Source organism: Antechinus flavipes, chromosome 4 (genome assembly GCF_016432865.1).
Source record: "Antechinus flavipes isolate AdamAnt ecotype Samford, QLD, Australia chromosome 4, AdamAnt_v2, whole genome shotgun sequence".
Classification (NCBI taxonomy): Eukaryota; Metazoa; Chordata; class Mammalia; order Dasyuromorphia; family Dasyuridae; genus Antechinus; species Antechinus flavipes.
Window position 1 is genome coordinate 374000034 of NC_067401.1, and position 20413 is coordinate 374020446.

The window sequence follows — 20413 nt, forward strand, 5'->3', positions numbered from 1 at the left end:
GTATATAAAATAGGTATTTAAATCAAACATTTATTGATAATAAATCATCATTTCACAACCTCCACATTCACTTACAAGACTCCAATGTGATCCACAGTTTAAGAAGCTGGGATGTAGATGAATCACACAGTCTCATTCAATAGCACAGATTGAGGCTTACAAGCCTTGGATACCAATTATCAGATTCCACCCAACTCAACTTGGGCTAAAGTACTTAGCATGGCAAATATTTTAGGAAAGATTCTATTTTAACAGATTTGTCAGCAATCCCAGTGAGGTTAAATGACTTGTTTTCATTTAGATAGTCATTTGGTAGGTCTAGAATGAGAATCGAGGGCTCCTGATTTTTAATCTAGTAGTTTTTTCCAGTGTCAGGCTACATATAGAAAAATATATGTGTATAAATATATATATATATATACACAAACTATATATATACATATATATATACACACACACATATATATATATATATATATATATGCAGCTATTTTGATTATGTCTTGGCTGTATAGAATTAATTATAATTTAAATATAAATCTGTCCAAGGATCCTTCTCACATCAGAATTATCCAACTATAAAGGGGCATTTCTTATGGATTTCTATGTTTAGGCTAATTTATGTGTGAACTTGATGTAAATAATGCAATTATTCAAGACTTTAGCTACCCTTATGATATTTCCTTTAAAAGATTTCAAAACGTGGAATCCAAAACTTAGAAAAAAAATTTAGGTCTTATGGCTTGTCAGTACAGTTATACTATATGATATAGTACAATTTTTCAGTCAGCAACATTTCTATGTCCAGGGTATGAAGAATAAACAGGCTAGTAGGCACTGTGGGAAAACACTCAGACAATTCTTTGCTTGTACACATGAAGGAGCAGACTGTCATAAGAATATTTAAGATTATTGTAAATGCCTTTTTATTAAGACTTTGTAAATGCCTAAGATTATTGTAAATAACACAGCTCTTCTGACACATTCATGAAGAACTCCTTGGCTTAAGTGTTATACCTGTGTTACATAGCATAATGTCTAAAAGGGTACATGGTAGATGGTGAGGAAAATAGAATCCAAAGTCTTGCAATTGGAGAGTTGCAATAATTGTGCCAAGAAGTAGCTATATTTAAAGGAGGCTTCATTAAGAAAACTTATGACTTTAAAGTAAATGGAGTTTTTCTGTCTTAGCAGCCTCTAAGACAAAAAACACAAGGTGATCATATCACGACTAAACAGAAGTGGTGTAGTGCTATTCTACTGCTCTCATAATAAAACACGGGATAGAATTTTGACAGCTATTTTACAGTTAATATGAAATAGAAGACTTCTATTGGTTAGTAGAGAACTCCAAGCACAAACAACTCTCTTAGTGGGTCACTAGCTTCATGTTTTGTATACTATAAGCACATATTAACAGATTGGCAGATATCATGAATAAGCAATTAAGTACACATTTAGGTTCTGGATTTTTAGAGTCTGGCATGTTTACACATTTGGGGAGGGATCTGGATCTGTGATTTCATTAATACAGAGAAATACTGGTGAGGAAACTTCTTTTATCAATTCAATTCAGCAACTATTTTGCAACTTATAGTCTAAAGGCCCTGAGACCACTCAGCTTGGATAAAGCAGAAGCAGGACTTGAGACTGCACCATTCAGAATCCAAGGTTAGTTCTTTCTTCACCAAAACCAGGCTGCCTAATTTTCATCTATGCCCATAATAAAACACTAAAAGCATTTTGTTTCTCCTTTGCTAGAAAGAGAATTTATTCTCTTAGAAAAGAATTGTCTTAGAAAAGAAGTCACAATCTTAAATATATCAAATGAGAATGTGTTCTCTGTTGCCACTGTTTAAAAAAAATAGAAAAATATTCCATTTTCAAAAAGTAAATGCATAAATGCTCATATTTTCTGAGATGTGCTATTATAAAAAATGTAAAACTCTTTGATAAATAACAAATAGTGTTAAAATGTTGTAACATCTTTTAGGCAAAAGTAATTGTGCATTTATAATTCACATAATTATTTTCAAGTAAAGTTCCATCTCCCATAACTTGCAGATCAATTCTGACTGCTTATACACAGATCTGATTATTACAATTCATCCTGCTTAGTATCACACAAAATTTACACATTATTTCTACTGAATTTTTCTGTTCACTGCAAATTTTTGATTCTGACTGTTTGGCCAACAAAATGTTTTTTGATTTTCATTCTTCAGGACTGCTGACAGGCACCTGTGCAAAGAATCAGAAGATAAAACATTATTTTAATGTCTACCATGTAAAAATATTCCTGACATCTAAGAAGCTGAAAAGCCATCAAATTAGAAAGAATGATTTTGCATTTAATAAATAGTTTCTTAATATTAGGCAAAATGATGAAAATAGCACTCACAGCTTTAATATCCATGTTCCGAGCTCCTAAGTTTACATTGTGTCTTTTCAGATCAGATTTAATTAATGCTGAAACAGAAAAGAATATATATTAGTATAATACTTTGTAAATGAGCAATCATATAAAGTATACTTTTCTAAAATCAGCTGAGAATACTTTAATTACAATTTATAATCAGAAGTGTCTCCTTATTACCCTATCACTAATGCTGTTGCAGTAATCCAGATCATTAGAATAGGTAATTTTCTTCATGCAAATATCTTTTAAATAAGTTATTTTAAAATCACTTAAATTTGTAAATTTAACAATTTAACGATGATATTTGTTGGTATTATTTAAGCACAGTAATATGTTTTAAAATGCAAATGAGAACTGCCATTGTTCACTTTGTTTTTAATTTCCCTTGTAATTATTCTCTTTAAAAAAATAGTGGATGTTTTATATACCAAAAGAGACATTTAAAAATCCAAGAGAGAGAAAAAAGAAACGCACTCTCCTTTTTTTCTAGTTATGGCATTAATCTGGTAATGAAGAAGCCTGACTAGTGGTAGGATGATGGAGTTTTAGAATCATCAAACAATAGCTACAACAAAAATGGCAGGCAAAAGCTATGGAAACATAGTTAACCCACTGGAAGATAAAGGCTGACAGGGACCAATATTTGACCCTTAGGACCAGTGATATCTTGGGATATCCTTTAAAATATTGTTTGTTCCTTTCTTTGAGACTTGGTTTTAGAGTTCCCCTTATGTCTGTTTTTCTTTGTAATAAATATGCTTATGATCCGAATATTTGTAAGGTGCCCTGCGAGTTAATTTAAATGCTCTAGAAATAAGCTAAATTCTGATTTTATAAGGGAAGAATGAGAAAAACAGACAGATAAATAGAGAAAGACAGAGATTCTATGGGTAGGGACAAGACTGCACCATATTTAGCTATATATATCTGAAAATTCTGCACAAATGAATCTTATCTACCAAAAGTAGAACATTTGACACTCAAATTACATGAAGAATTAAATATAAATACTTTTTACAAAATTAACATCATTAACTTACCTGTTAAAATGATGCCTAAAAATGTCCATGCACAAAGGAAAAGATTTCCAGCTAAAGGGCCATGTTCTGAAATAAGCTTTCCTTGAGCCAATGTAAAAAAAATTCCAAATAACTGAAATAAGACAAGATAAGGAATTTTTATGGAAATACAAAGGATTTTTGCCTTCTTAGAGGGCACCAATTCTATCATTTCTGTTATTTTTATATCAAGAACCTAGCACATAGTAATTAAAAATACATGATAAAGGCCTACTGATAGAATGGATTAAACTTTATATATTTTTTTTAAATTAGAGAGGACTTTTTCAAACATTTTTTTTTTTTTCTAATTTGTACTCTGGAAATCTACTATTTTAAGGGACAACTCTGGACACAAAGCACTCTCTATCAGAGAAAAAATATTAGAAGACATCCCTACTATACATTCTTTTAAATTTCCAGTAAAGAATCTTTGGCCAGAATGTGCTGAAATTCAAGAATGATCAGAAATTTACCTGTGCCGAAGCATTCAGGAGACCTGATGAAGTCCCCTCAGATTCAGGATATGTTATTTCAACAGCAAATTCAAAACCCAAGGGAAGATAACCAGTCATGAAGAAGCTAGAAAAACAAATGCACAATTAAGTAATTTATCATAAAGATTCCATCATATACTGATTCAGTCGTTTTGCTTCATCTAGACACAGTTTTTCCTTACTAACATGCTGGATTCAAAGTTGACTGAGCTAGAGAATGCCCTGCTACAGATCCTTTGACCATAGTGTAAAACTCTTTCATGGATAATTTCAAGTCTGTTCTGCTTCTTCTAAATCATAGAGCTCCTTTTGCCACTCTAGTTCATTGTTCTCCCTATTAGAGAACATGAACCAGTCCAAGTTTAACTTTGTTCTAAATTTTATATATTTTTACATTTAATTTCTTAACCTATAACTATCTTTAATCAAATTTGTCTTTATGCAAGTAAAATTGAATTGATTAAGCAGCCTTTTTTTCCTATTCCCTACCTTTGTAATGTGTGCATAGCAAAAAAAACAAAAACAAAAACAAACAAACAATTATTTTCCCCTTTTAAGTAGCTTCACATGTTCAGATACCAATAGATTTTTGCAAAGTTTAAACAAAGCACCTTTGGATGAAATGGAAGGCTTTCTTTTAAATTATGACAATAAATCTCTCAATACTGAAATAGTATTTATTCCTTTCTTTTCTAATTCTAAAAGTCTGTAACTCTAATCCAAGATTCTTACCCAAGTGCTCCTCCAGTAATAAACACAATGAAAAGGTGTTCAAGGTTCAAGGTGAAAGTAAATAAAATCATTCCAATAAAAGACAATATGTAAACTATTAGAGTAGTCTGTCTAAAAAAAAAACAGCAAAAAACAAAACACAATTATTATTGTTGTTATTAGAACCTGAATATCCTGATTACAACCCTCCTTTCCCCCTCCCCCCCTCCCCCCCCCCCCCCCCCCCGCCAAAAAAAAAAAAACCAACTCAAGCAAACAAAAAAAAACCTATGGCTGACTATGCCATATCAGTGCAGTAACAATACTTTCTAGTGGTCAAAATTCAAAAGTATTATACTGTCAACACAGAGATCAGATTCAGTCACAAAAGATAGTGGGTTTTAGTTCCTTTCAAAGTCAGAGTTCATACCTACACAGAATAGGGACTGTGGAATGAATAAAAAACATGGCTCTTTGTACTTCTGAAGGAGACAACATCCTTTCTCATCCTTCAAGGCTTAGTTCAAATCCCATATTCTCTTCAAAACTTTCTCTGACTACTTTTGTCCAGAATAATTTTTCCTTCTGCTGAATTCCTACAATACCCATTGTTGGTAACAATGACACAATCATTTATTTCTTTTAATGATGCTTCTTTTGTTACTTAACTTTTTATCTATACTTATCTCACACACTAGATAGACATATATTACAGTCGTATAATCTACAATACCTAAGGCAGTCATTATGCACATTCTAAGTATTTGGTAAGTTTTTGTGGAATGAATGAGTGGAATGACTGCAAGAGTAAGAAGAGATGCAGAAGCTCATATAATTTTAGAACTGAAAGGGATTTTAAAGGCCAAGAAATCCAAACAATTATCCAATGTATAAATAAGCTCCAATAATTGCTTCTGAAATAAAAATTTATTTTCCATGGAATTCTGAAGATTTTCATGTCTATAAATGTATGATGTTTTAGAAATTTACTCTGAAACCTTAGAGAAAATTTCCTTGATATTCAAAAATTATTAATTATCTCTTCTTTGGTCTTTGAGAGATTGGGATTGTTGTCATTCTACAATTTTAGAAGAAAAAATTTTAAATCCACATCTATTTCATCATTTTAAGCTTACTTACCTCCTTTCCCTCCCACCAATCAAATCCTTTGTTTTTGGTCTAGTTGAATCCTAGTGGGGATAATGTACATTGGAATAACAACAACAAAAAGGCTCAGTATCAGAAGAAAAAAAACCTTTGGAAAAAACAGATTTTCCACTCTGTGGCACTGCAGTTCATTTCATAGAACTTTCTGAAGCTTCCTTCTGAATAAAATAATTACAATAACCTTGTAGTCAGAACTTTATATATTCAACAAATAATACTGAGCCCCTTTTTTACTGAGTCTAGTAGAGAAGCTAGATTTATTACTTTTTGAATGGGTTTGGGCAGGGCCTGCTAGAAACCATTGGGAGGTTCCTAAATCAAAGAAAAGGAAGAATGGAAGAATTAATTCCTTAGATTTAGGATATCTACTGCTATTCTAGTCAGGTCAAAAGATGGTCAAAAATTCAAAAATAAAATCAGCAGTTAATTGTATTTCTACTATAAGGATACCATAATATCATTAATTTCTGAGGAAACAAGCAAGTTTTGAAGACTAAGTATTTTCACTGTGCGACAATATCCCTTATATGAGAAAATGAAAAAACAATGCACTTAAATAATGGATTGGACCACTATATTTAGAAGTCTACAATTTTTTAACATTTAACACACAGGAGGAAAAAAATAATCTTGTTGGCCATATCTCATATTTCTTCTAGAATCAAAAGTCCCTATTAAAGTCACTCTGGTTGTAACATTTACTACCACAGAGAACCAAATTACAGCACATTTATCATTTTTACTTACTTGTATGTTTTGGTGTAATCCAGCCACAAGCCACAAAGAATGGAGCCCACCATTCCTGCTATAACTAGAGTAAGCCCAATCAGTCCAGCACTGATTTCTTCTCCCTTACAACAGTTTTCATATAGATTACTTAGATACTATAGATTAATTAGATACTCTCTTCAACTCAAATTCATTCTTCATATTTTTGGATTTTCTTAGAGGAATTTTAATTTTAAAGCAATCAAGTAAAACTAACATGCAAAGTAAGAAGGTTTAGTCTCTGCAATAGGTATAAGTCTAGATAGAGTGAAGGAGATAATAACACTATTCAATAACAACAAAAAAACCCAAACCTTTTAATCTATGAAAATAATCCATTTATTTTATGTAGCTATAAACCCAACAATTTTTAAGGAATTTATAATTATCTAAAAATGATTTTTTCTACTGGAGGTCAAAGACATACTGGATTAAACAGAGATATTTGCTTATTTTATTATTTTATTTTTGTTTTTTCTCCTAGTAGTCTAACATGTCTTCTTTTTCCGTATCTCCATCAGTTATCAAAATCTGCATAAATACTAGTTGATTAAATTTTGTCAATGACAATTATGAAAAATGCTACTGTTTTAAATCTTTAAGAATTAGTTTCTATTTCTTTTTTCAATGCAAATAAAATAATCATGCAAAAAATAATGAATTAAGGACAGAATATTTATTTCTAAGATATTCCTTAAAGTGGCTTAATACTATATCACTAACTAAAAATTTTAGGCAAAATCTTACCTCATAATATGTCAAGATCATTTGGTTTAACAGTGTTGAGACTGAATAAAATGACCCAGTCATAATACCTATAACAATAGAAAACATTAAATGCACCAGTCCATAAAATATGATAGTAGCAAAAAAAAATTTTAATCCAAACTGAAAATTCATTTTTAGAGGGCTAATAAAAGGAGAAGCTATGGAATTTGAGCTATGGAAATCTAGAGGATGCCCATTAATTGCAGAATGGATAAACATGTTGTGATATATCAGGGTGCCAAGAGCCATCTGGGTATTTACAACATCATTCTCAGGTTATACGTAATTATCTACTTAATTGAACTCAAACAGTGGGAAGTTGTACCTAGCTTTCAGCCCATCATCACCTATGGTTGATTAAGCAAATGAGTCAGAAATTCCTCACTTTTGTAGCATATGACTATATAATGGGATGTTATTGGGCAGGATGAGTTCAGAAAAACCTGGAAACACTTATATTAACTGATGTAAAGTGAAGTGAGCAGAAATAGGAAAATACTGTATATAGTAACAACAATATTGTATAATGAACAACTGTGAAGGACTCAGATATTCTTAGCAATACATGTTTCAAGACAATCCCAAAGAAGAAAAACACTATCCTCCTCCAGAGAAAGAACAAATGTTATCTGACTACAGACTGAAGCATTCCTTCCTTCCTTGAGTTTTTTGGTACAAAATGATTATTATGGAAATGATTGCATAATCTAATCAGACTGATTACTGTTCTCAGGGAGGAGAGAGAGAAGGATGGATAGAACTTGGAACTCAGAACTTTTAAAAACTAGCTAAAAATTGTTTTAACATGTAATTGGGGAAAAAATTAAATATTATAAAAAATTTGAGCTAATAAAATCTACCCACAAAAAAACTTATCTCCTTTAATTTACTAGATATAATTAAGGTAGAATTCCGTTAAAACACAATTCATTATTATTCTAATTCAATCTACTCACAAAAAAACCTATCTCCTTTAATTTACTAGATATAATTAAGGTAGAATTCCGTCAAAACACAATTCATTATTATTCTGATTCAATCTATCAAATTCAAATCAAGCCCTGGAAACTTAATAAACCACATCTCTCAAACAAAAAATCCAACTACTGGGTGTCTACTATACAGCTCCAATAATATGAGCAATATAAAAGAAGTTCAAGACAAAGTCCTTATCCTCAAGTCTTTATTGATGAGAAAAGAATACATATAAAACAATTACCATAAAATTCTGTATATAATTAAAAGCTAAGTAATGAATATTGCTCAAGGAAACCAGATCAAGTGGTTAGTTTGCCAACCAAAAAATCCTTGGTCATAGAAATGCAGAAGATGAAGAAGAGTGAGGAAAACAGGAATGGGGAGAGACTAGAAAAAATATCAAAGAAAAAAGGGTTCTAGTCATAATAAAAGAAATGAAGAGATTCAAAATAATAAGACCAGAGAAAAATGTTAATTATGATTGACTTTATTTAGTCAAAACAGAAGTCAAACTGCCACAGGTCAAAAGGAGTTGATTATAAAGAAATGGAGATATAACATGATAATAAAAAATAAAGAATAAGCAGCTACGTTGTGTGTGTGTGAGTACACAAAAAGAAAAGTGGGCTCTCTTGCTAGAGGCCTCTCTTGCCTTAACAACAAACTGTAAGGAGGTATTTTCTTACATTTATGCATAGAAACTCAGAATCCTCACATAAGTTTTATGGGATTAATAAACTTTACTCAATAATGACAGTTTAATCCAACCAAATAAAAATAACCATAGTGTTGCATATTCTACAAGCATATTATATCAAAGAAAATACTTTACTTACCATAACTAACTAGCAAAAGCACAAAGGGAATATTTTTAAATAAATTCATTATTGATTTTTTATAAGAATACTCTGGGGGATTGTGTTGGAGAACTGCTTGAGCTTCACTTGGTGGATACCGAGGCTTTTCTTTGAAAGCTAGAAAAATAAGAGAGTCAACAGTTATTATATTAATGAGTAAAGATCTCTGATTCATTTTTGACTTAAAGATCTAAAGAAACTCTTTCAGTAAAGCTTCTAATTTTTACCTAATTATTTATGAGACAGAATCATTTCAACTTTTTTGCCTGAGTTTATGCATATTCATTTCTGCAGGGATAAAAGAATTGGCCATTTTACCGAAGTGGGTTGAAAACACACCAAAATCATGCCATATTTCTGCTGAACAGCAATACTATTCAGTATATATTAAATGAAGAATTTGTCATTTTCCAAGAAATTCTATTTCTAGACTCAATTTATTTTGTTAAAGTCAAGCTTCAGATTTAAACAAGTCTATACATCCATACTTTTGTCAAATGTTATGATGTAATAAACTTACAAAAAGCTTCTTATTCAAATGCATTATTTGATATAATTCTACTCCTGCAACTCAAAAGTCTTATTCTAAATCAAGCCTAGGGGAAGTGCTGGATCTTGGCAACCTATTCTATTGTTAATAGATAAGCCAGAAGCTGAACTGAGGGTATTAAAAAATATAATACTTCTGGTGCCAGGTACTCATAATACTAGTCCAGACCTTGATAGGATTGTGGTAGATAATACAATGTTTTCAATGAATACTTGAGATTATCTTCTACTTTCCTAATCCCAATATGGGCAATAAAAGGTATGAATATTATTAGACTTCCTATCTTTCTGTAAAAGGTGGTTGGATAAGATTTTAGATAAGAGAGAATATATGTTAGGAGACAAAATGAGCAAGTAATATTTGGGTGGGCAAAATTCAATATTGATAGAATAAAAATAAGTCCAATAATGTGAAAAATAGAAAAGGGGAAAAAAAGTTACCACCAGCTTTAGGGTGAGATTTGCTAAGGAATAATAATTCTTTTTCCAAAATGGTTTATGTACATAGCTGCTTAAGAGGCAGGAAGATGCTTTTTCTAAGCTTAGAATTCTTCAAAATTCCTGTCTAAAATTGCTCAAAATATTGGTACTCTAAAATCAAAATTGTCACATTAACCTAGATGTTTATTCCCAGACAGGTCTTACATAAAACTATATCGTAAACAACTTAAAAGATATTTACTCCCCATTGTCTTTTCTCTCATAAGAAAGTCAAATGTTTAAACTGTTGCTGTTCCTCTTCTTCTTTATACTCTATCTGATTCTTTTAGTGATGGAGAAGTCTGTTGTCATTCTTGCAAGTCCCTTGTTAGATGAGAAATGCCTCATCTTATTGTCACTAGTAATATGTAATTCACAACTATACGTTAAGCTTTTAGAATTAGAAAACTGTATTCTTATGAAGCAATAATGAAATTGATATTAAGATTTTGAGCTAATTATAGCAAAATGAAGGCCTGGATGTTCTTCCCCCAAGGAGTGTGAAAGAACCTTTTACTCCAAATGTGAATTTCACTGAGTGCACACATGCTAACCAGTAATCACTGGCAGCCAACTCCTCTCCCTTAGCCAACTCTCTTAGCCTCTACTGCCCACATTCTTTACTTTACCTAAATATAAAACCAGAGATAAAAAAGGGAGCCTGGGCAATGGCACCCAGCTCTATTATGAGGGGCAAAGGGAAAGGTGTCAAAGTATAGCCTACCCTGGGCTGAAATAAGGCTCATTCTGCTACTGACTCCAATCCCTTCTTTTCTCTTTTCCTCCCTCAAACCCAGCCCCAGCTAAGGCACTTTTCCTGTGACTGTGGGGTAAAGGACAAGGTAATCTAGGATGCTGCAGACAAACCAGGGCCCGGGACATAATAGGTCCCTAAGAAAAGTTTGTGGGCTCGTCCAATATGAATGTGCTTAAATGTGTTACTGTTTTTGGTGAGGTATGACTGTGCTCTCTAGTCTCAATAGGCTTTAAGTGCAGTTTGCTGACTGTGCAGAATCAGCCCTGAGTGCATCAGCTTCAAAGACACACATATCCTTAGATAGTTATATCTAACTTATATATAAGTTATATATATAAAACAAATTACGTATTTGTTATATATAACAAATTATAACAAGAAGGCACAGGTAAAACTGAAAAAAACACGTGCACACTTCACAATGACCACCACCAGCTTCACAGTGGAACAATCCTCAGCAATTGCCCTACCTTCCTCAAGGTCCAGTCATGGTCTTCCCTTCCGGCCCACAAGCTCCATGAGGGGAAGGATCATGTTCTACTTTATCTGCCTCATTACCTGGCACAGTGCTGTGCACATTGCCAATGCTTAAGAAACTTATTTACTTTTTTCGATGGTCAAAAGTAGATTGGTTCTGCCTGTTTTCTAAAGGAATTTACTTGTTGAAAATACCAGACAAATCTTATCCCAGTATTATTTCACTTATTTAAATAGGAACAAGAACTACTTAAACCACATATAAGATATAATGACTTAAAAAACCCCACATAGCCATGCTTTATTGTATTTTTGTTTATTTTGTTAAATATTTCCTAATTACATTTTATTCTAAGTCAAACTGCGCTCAGAAGTATTGATACCTCTTCTCTAAACTATTAAGTCATCTACAAATAGATAGTATTTTGCCCCATCTCTGCCTAGGTTTACTCCTTCAATTTCTTATGCTCTTCTTATTGCATTTTCATAACTTTATCAAATAGTAACAATCCAACTAGAAAAACTTCTAGCATTTCTCTATTACAAATAACGATAGCTTTTGGTATCTACTGCTTAAAAAAGTTTTTTTATTCCTATAATTTTTAGTCAGTTTTTTTTTGAAAAGATGAATTAGTACTATATTTTATCAAGTCCTTTTAATGTATTTTTATAACCACATCATCTTTATTGCTTTATTATTTATATTGTGTCTTTTGTTTAGATAGCTTTCCTAATGATGAACCATCTCTGGATTCCTGGTCCAAACAGAACTTGGCCATAGTGAATACTCTCTTGAATATATTGTTGTAGGGCTTTTTTCTCTTCCCTCCCCATTTCATCCCTCTTTTATTTTTCAGGACCATATTTCTCTCACTGATGGAGTTTAGTAAGGTACCTTCTCTATCTCTCTCTCTCAGCAAATAATTTATGTAACATAGGAGTTAATCACCATTTGAATATCATAGAATTCATCTGTAAATCTATATAGGCAGATGTATTTTTTATTCACCTTTGAGGACATATTTTCTAGTCAACTTTTTTTCTACTCCTATTACAAAAATGAATTTTATGTCTACAACAAAATTTTATAAACATATAATAATTAGGTAAACACATGCTTTTCCTTCTCACATTATTCACTAAAGACAAGCATTTTGGAAGCAGAAAGGATGAAATATAAGAGTTTGTATGTTAACAAGAAATTAAAAGTACAAAAAAACCCCCGCTTTTTTATGGCACAAAAAATTCCCTAATCTAATTGGAAGGCCATATGTAAATAAGGAAGTTTAAAAATGGCTACACAAAAGCAGATTTCTAAATTATGTATTTTCCAAATAAAGATATAACTTTCTGAGGCAGCAAGAATAGGTCACAGATAATTATATATTCTATTTTATTCCTTTTTAATATGCTCACAGACTACAAAGTTGCAATCTCCAATTGACATAAGGATTCAGTACATTAACCGATAGGAAAACCAAGGCAATTGACGATTCTACATACTTAACATAACCACTATAACTATTTATAGTTTTTAAATCAGTTTTATGGGAAATTAGTTCCTAGACCTTCAATTTTCATTTCATTTATAAAGGCAATTTATGATGAGACATTCTGTATACACAGCCAAACATATTTATGAGAAATATTTTCTCATAATGAAAGTAATCTTTCATTAGTGTTGCATTGACAGTAAGAGAATTAGAATATAGACAGACACATAAAAATAACATTCACATTTAACTGACAGGTATTTTACAATACAGAATCATTTTTAATGATACTTCTTTCTTCAATCAGCAAATTTTTATTAAGTTCCTCAGAATGATATAGTAGGAAAAGTGTTGGATTTGGGGTCAAAAGACCTGGGTTCAAATTATTTCTGCCACTTACTCCCTGTGTGACCTTGAGATAGTCACTTAACTCAGTTTTCTCATCAGTAAAATGAAGAGACTGTATTATATACAGCATTGAAGATCTCTTTCAGCACTATTATGCTTTTGGTTACCACAAGTCCAGTGCTGTGGGTTTTCCTTTTGAATTACATAGCTAGAATTTATTATTAATTTAACAAGTTTCACCAAAATTTCCCCCAAAGTCATAGAATTGTTTCCCCTTAAGAAAGCAAAAACTTTAAAAGCCAACCTTCCCAGAGCTTCTTCCCCACTGACGGTGGCAGTTTGCAGCTGATTTTGACTGACTGCTTCAGGGCAGGACCAGACGAGATGGAGAACACTCAGTGATGAATGTCTGCAGCAGCCCGAGTGGCCTAACAAGCAGATATTTGCCACAGTTGGAAACTGACCAAAAGCCTGCTGCTGCCCAAAATTTGCCCAACATTTTCAGACTCAGTATTAAGGGAAGAGGGGGCAGGCAAGGGGAGGACAGGGAGAGATGAGATTCCCTGGAAAGGATTATCATTAACAGAAGGCAGTGGTCCATGTTAGATGACTTCCCCTAAAAAGCACAAGTCTGACCCTGAGCTGGTTAGCATAAGATGAAATATTAGAGGAAGAAGAAACGGCCAATATGCACTAATCTTTAAAACAAGCAGGTTAGCAGGATGAACTGAAAAATTAGTAGAGAGATACAAGATTAAGTAGACTTACAATTCACTATATTATTAAAAAGGTAAACTGGTGTTGCTGGGATTATTGTTGTGGCATTCCCCCTCCCCCAAAAAAGAAGTATATGGACGTCATGAATCGAAAGCAAGCAAATAACATCTGAGAAATTATGAATAAGAAACTTCAATACAGATGATTATTCTTTTACATTCCTCCACTAGAGTCACCCTATTTAAATTTTAGGAAAAACAAATTTGCTTACCAATTACTGTGAGTATGAACAAAAGAGTTGCAACTGATGCTGTTCCATAGAACATGATGTTGATATTGTGGGACATGAGAACTGTGTCATTCTTTGTGTTGGGCACCAAAACTGGTGGTAACAAAAAGCCGACTGCAACACCAAGCTATAAAATATACACCAAAATAAGCAACTGTAAAAAACTGCTCATCACAGATTCTTTCCAAATCTAAAAAACTAGTGAAATTTAAAAGAATATCGGTATTTGAAGGAGTTACTGACAATTTATATCTGCATTCTTTCTTAACGTTTCCTTTAATAAAAGATAAATACCCTAGAAACAATTTAAAACAGGAAAAGACTGTATTCTATGGAATAAATCCAATAATTTTTACTTCAGTTACTCAATTTTAGACACCCAAAAGCAAGTTTTATTTTCTATTTGAAAATGGTGTCAATTTTAATCCTTAGTTTTTCACTAAATCACAGGATTTTAGAGTTGAAAGGTATCTAGTCTAATCCATAAATGTAAAATAATTCCCTCTAGAATACAATATACTCAAAAAAGCAGTCATCCATATTTTGATTGGAGACCTCCAAAGAAAGAGAAAACCCATTACTCCAGCCTGTTCCATGGAGTTTTTTTGACAGCTCTTTTAAGAAGTTTTTCCTCATACTGAGCCAACATTTGCTTGCCCTCCTTCCCCTTCCAACTTCTATCTTTTGCTTCAAGTTCAACCCTCTGGAGCTAAGCAAAACAAATTTAATGCTTCTGCCTGACAGACCTTTAAATATTTGAGGATAATGATCATGTTCTCCCTTTCAGTCCAAGTACTATTTTCTCTAGACTAAGTAGCATCAGTTCCTTCTACCAATCCTCTTATAGAATAAACTTAAGGCCCTTCAGTATGCTGGATATGCATCTTGAGAAACTCTTGAGCTTATCCACGTTCTTCCTAAACTATGGAGGCCAGAATAGAAGGCAATATTATGGATGTGATCTCACCAAGGCAAAGCAAACGAGGATGGTTGTATTCACATTCTTGGATGTATGGCAGTGAAAAGACTGTCCTTAGAAAGATAATTAAGCAGATAAAAATCAAACATAATGGTTTAGTTGATGAGATAAGTGAATTCCTGGTATAAGACTGATAGACACTTTTAAATAATTTTGAATTTCTAAGCAGGAAGAAATTTCACCAATCATTTGCAAGTTCAATAGAAAGAATACTGGTCTTGGAATCCTATTTTTACTAGTTATAAAATTGTTGATAAGGTATCCCCACCATACTCCTCAGTTTAGTCATGTGTAAAATAGGAATGAACCTATATTATCATATAAAGTAACTTTAATCAATCAATAAACATTTAAGCCCCTATAATGTGCCAGGCACCATGCTAAAAATTGGTGAAAAAAAGAGGCAAAAGACAACCTATGTCCTTGAGAAGCTTACATTCTAACTGAAGAGACAACATGCAAACAAAGTAATCTATGCATGAGATAAACAGGAAATAATTATCAGAAGAAGCCAGAATAAGGAGGGATTGAGGAATAACAAAATCTATGTAAACTGCTTTTCAATCTCATGAATATTGGGTCCCTAATTTTATGGATGAGAAAATTTCTAATCACAAAGGCCAGTGACAGGTCCACAGATCACATGGTATGTTAAGAATTCCCTCAGTGTAAGGGTGAAGAGATTGAGGCTCAAAATGGTCAGTGAGCTAGCTACTCTACAGTGACAAAAGAGTATGGGAGATTCCCTTCTGGCGGAGCCTAGATGTCCAGGGTAGGCAGATGCTCGCTGAATCCCATCAATGTTTCCTACAAACAACTTTCAAACAGTGGCTCACATCAGATTTTGGAGTGGAAAACCAACCCGAAGACTGGAGCAATGACTGAGGGGTCAGCAGGAAAGCTCTGTGACAGCAGGGTTGGGGTCAGGGGTGGCCCAGAACAAGCAGCTCTTGGAGGAGATTGTGCAGCAGCAGCAGCAGCGTTGGGAACTCTCAGACCAGAGATGGGAAGAAAGTCGACAGTATGTAAGAAAGAGCTCCTGAGGACCCTTCACTGCCACTCACTTACAGCTCCAGCGCTTGTGGTTGGTCACTAGGAAGCAGAGGGGAGTGCCTGTGACTATAGGAGAGCAGGGACCATGGTCATAGTTCCAAAGCAAAGAGGAGGGCTAATGCTTATGGCTGCAAGTGAATAGAGACTCCTCCTGGGCAAGGACAGAGTGTAAACAAGGAGAGCAGTGACCATACCTCTCTGCAGTTCACACCACCTTGGGAACACCAAAAACTTGCAGACTTCCAGGACTAGTTCTGAAAACAACAGCATGAAAAAGCCTAAAGCTTGGGACAGATGAGAAGGGCCAAGCTTTAACTAAAATTATCAAGAAAGTTACTATTGTGACTTTGACAAAATTATCAAAAACTCAAGAAACACTCTAGAAAAATGAGCAATCAATAACTAAAAACTTGATCAATAAAAAATTACTATGGTGGCGAGGAAGACTCAGAAGATAAATAATGTGAAAATAGCCACCCCTCCCCCCCAAAAAAGCCTCAAAGTAAAATATTAATTGGACCCACACCCAACAAGAATTCCTGAAAGAGTTAAAGAGATAATAGTAATAAAAGAAAAATTAGGGGAAAAAATGACAGAGATGCAAGAAAATAATGAAAAGAGAATTAATAGTTTGGTTAAAGAGGCACCAAAAATACTGAAGAAAATAACACACACGTACCTATGTGCATGCGTGCGTGCCCTCCCCCCTCCCCCACTTCTGGCTATAGAAATATATCTTATCCAAAAGGAAAACAGTGGGGGAAAGAGTAAAACAGTGGGGAAAAGGGATAAGAGAAAGGTGAAGAGGAGGGGAAGGAATGATAAAAGAAATAAATAAAAGGAATGATAAAAAAGGGAATAAAAAGGAAGGTAATAGAAGCAAAAGAGATTTTTGAGGAGGACAGGATAAAGAGACAGAAAAGGATAAATAGATGAAGAGAAATATGGTTAGTAATCATAACTGTGAATGTGAATGTGATGAGTTCACCCATAAAACAGAAATAGCAGAATGGATTAGAAACTAGAATTCAACAATGTATTGCTTAAAAGAGACACTTGACAAAGAAAGACATCTACATAAAGTTAAAATGAATGGAACAGAATTATGCTTGAGCTGAAGGAAATAAAATGTCAGAGATAGCAACCAAAACAAAAACAGACCTAATTAAAAGATAATCAGGAAAACTATCTTTTGTTAAAAACACCACAGACAATTAAGAAATATCAAAAATTTTTATAACACATTTCTCTAGTAGGTCCTATATCTCAAATAAGAACTATTCCTCAATTGATAAACGGTCCAAGGATATAAACAATCAATTTTCAGAAGATAAAATTAATGCTCACTATAGTCATATGAAAAAATATTTTAAATTCTAATCTAATCTAATCTAAAATATAATGATTAGAAAAAAGTAAAAAAAAAAAAAAAAAAAAAAACCTGAGATAACATTTCATACCTATCAGACTGGCTAACACAAAAATTCTTAAGGGAGTGAGGCAAAATAAGTACATTAACAAACTGTTAGTGATACAGTGAATTGGTCTAAATCATTCTGAAGAGCAATTTGGAACTATGCCCAATAGGTTAAAAAATGTGTATACTGTTTGACCCAACAATACCATTACTAGGTCTGTATCCCAAAGAAATCAAAGAAAAGAGAAAAAGACCTGTACAAAAATATCTATAGTACTTCTTTTTGTAGAGGCAAATAGTTGGAAATTAAGAAGATATTCATCAGTTGGGGAATGGCTAAGATGTGGTATATTATTGTGATGGAGTACTACTGTGCTACAAGAAATGCTAAGTAGGATGGTTTCAGAAAAACATGGGAAGACCTATATGAACTGATGCAAAGTGAAGTGAGCAAAACCAGGAGATCATTGTATATAGCAACAACAACATTGTAATGATGATCAGTTGTGAAAGACTTAGCTGCTCAGATTAATGTAATGATCCAGGACAATTTCAAAGGACTCATAATGAAAAAAAAAATGCTAACCACCGAGAGAGAGAGAGAAAAAGAGAGAGAGAGAGAGAATGAGAATTTAAAAACCCTTGGGTACATATTGAAGCATATTTTTTCACTTTTTTTGTGATATGGTTAGTATGGAAATGTTTTGTATAATATTTCATATTCAAGATTGATATCAGATTGATTGCCTTCTCATTGGATTGGGGAGGTAGGAGGGAAAGAATCTGGAATCAAAATTCAAAAAAATATTAAAAGTAAATAATAAAAATTTTGACTGCTCTTTAGGTAATGCAATTAAAAAAAAAAAAGAATAGCTAGTTTATGCAGTAGAGCATTAGGCTTGGAGTCAGGAAGATCTGAGTCAAAGTTAGGTTTAAATACTTATTAGCTGTGTAATGCTGGGCATGACACTTAACCCTGTTTGCCTCAATTTCTTCATTTGTAAGTTGAGATGGAGAAGAAAATGGCAAACCACTCCAGTAGATTTGACAAGAAAACTCTTAAGTGAGGTCCTGAATTGGATACTGCTGAACAAAACCAAAAGATAGAGAGATATTGAGAGAGAGAGAAAGGGAGAGAGGAGGGAAAGAGAGAGGGGGATGAGAAAAAGAGGGAGAGAGAGAGAAAGAGGGAGAGAGAAGGGGGGAAAGGGGGAGAGAGAGAAAGAAGAGATCGAAGAAGGGGGAGAGAGGAAGGGAAAGAGGGGGCAAAGAGGGAAAGGAAAAGGGAAGGGAAGAGGGAGAAGCAGAGAGAAAAGAAAGGGAAAGGCAGAGAACATTCCTCATTTAACGGATGAGACAATTTCAGCTCACAAATGTTAGTGACAATGCCCACAAGCCACACAGAGTGTTTCAGAAGCCCCCTCATTTGACAAAGGATAACATTTCAGCCCCAAATTTAATGCCATGCCCCCCGGCCCTCGCGGGCTTGGCGGAGATCCCCTCACTAAGTTGGGCTCACCGAGGCTGGGGCCGTGCCCACAGGTCACACTGGGTGCTGGACGGTGGGTCTACCTCCGGACCCCCGGCTTTTCGGGACCGCGCTCCGCCTCGGGGTCTCCGCTTCCCTCCTGCCGCCCTCCATTTCTCCCCTCTGTCCCTCAGGCCTCCCCGCCCTCTCACCTGGTTCCCCAGCACGGCCGTGGCACAGGCGGTGGACACCTCCCGAGGCCCGAACCACACGGAGGCTACGTGCGAGGGCAGGCCCAAGATGAACACCTGCGACACGGAGCAGAACACCTGACCCAGCATGGTGACCCAGTAGAGGTCCCTGGCCACGCTCCCACACTTGACCCAGGCGCCCAGGGCGTTGAAGCCGGCGCCCAGCAGCGCGGTGAGGCGCAGGCCGTACTTGTCCAGCAGCCAGGTGGCCGGGAAGATGAGCGGCACGTAGACCAGCATGTAGATCATGGACAGCCAGTCGATGTCCGTTAAGGGCACGCCGTAGAAGTCCTCGAACACGTTGCTGATGATGCTGTACTGGATCCACTGGAAGGCGTTGACCAGCGAGTACAGGCTGAAGATGAGCAGCACGACGAAGCGCCGCGGGGATAGCGCAGTCCGCAGGCCGCGGGCCCCCGTCTCCGCCTCGGCCTTGTCCCCGCCGCCGCCACCGAGAAGCAGGGGGACCAGCCTGGCCCGGGGCTCCTCCTCCTCCTCCCCGGCCTGGGACTTGTCAAAGTTCTCCGCGTCGCCGGCGGCCGCCTCGCACAACAACGGGTGCCCGTTCGCCGCGGCCTGGAGGGTTCCATTCGCCCGCTTGCCCTCCGGCTCCTCCTTGGCAGTAGTGAAGCTGTCCGAGCCAGGAGCCTTAGCCTCCGCTAGGCTCTCCTCCTCCCGCCCCGCAGCAACCCCTACAGCCGTTTCAGTCATGTCCCTCTGGACGCCTGGTAGGGCACCTCGAGACCCGGGCCGCCTCCACCCCTTCCCGCTCCCACCCCCGGAGCCGAAGCTAGGCAAGTCGCTGAACTACAGCTTCAGTCGGCAATCGCCGCACCGGGAGATGGCTTCCACCCTCGGAGCGCCCGGGGAAAAACCGGGCTCCAAAGAGGGCCGTCTCGGTTGTCATCCCCG

The 20413-nt window shown here is 35.2% G+C and overlaps 1 protein-coding gene and 1 long non-coding RNA gene across 2 annotated transcripts in view; one reads left to right on the plus strand and one right to left on the minus strand.

The window, feature by feature from the left end:
• Positions 1 to 20413, plus strand: part of LOC127562566 (uncharacterized) — an 83132-nt gene that overhangs the window by 31091 nt on the left and 31628 nt on the right. The gene's annotated exons all lie outside the window — the stretch shown is intronic.
• FLVCR1 (FLVCR heme transporter 1) lies at positions 903 to 20306 on the minus strand. The gene is made up of 10 exons (XM_051998412.1): positions 19463 to 20306; positions 14316 to 14460; positions 9203 to 9340; positions 7368 to 7435; positions 6600 to 6703; positions 4707 to 4817; positions 3954 to 4059; positions 3460 to 3571; positions 2402 to 2469; positions 903 to 2241 (listed from the first exon to the last, which is right to left on the minus strand). The coding sequence occupies exons 1-10, from the start codon at positions 20210 to 20212 to the stop codon at positions 2215 to 2217; spliced, it is 1629 nt and encodes a 542-aa protein (XP_051854372.1). The 5' UTR covers positions 20213 to 20306; the 3' UTR covers positions 903 to 2214.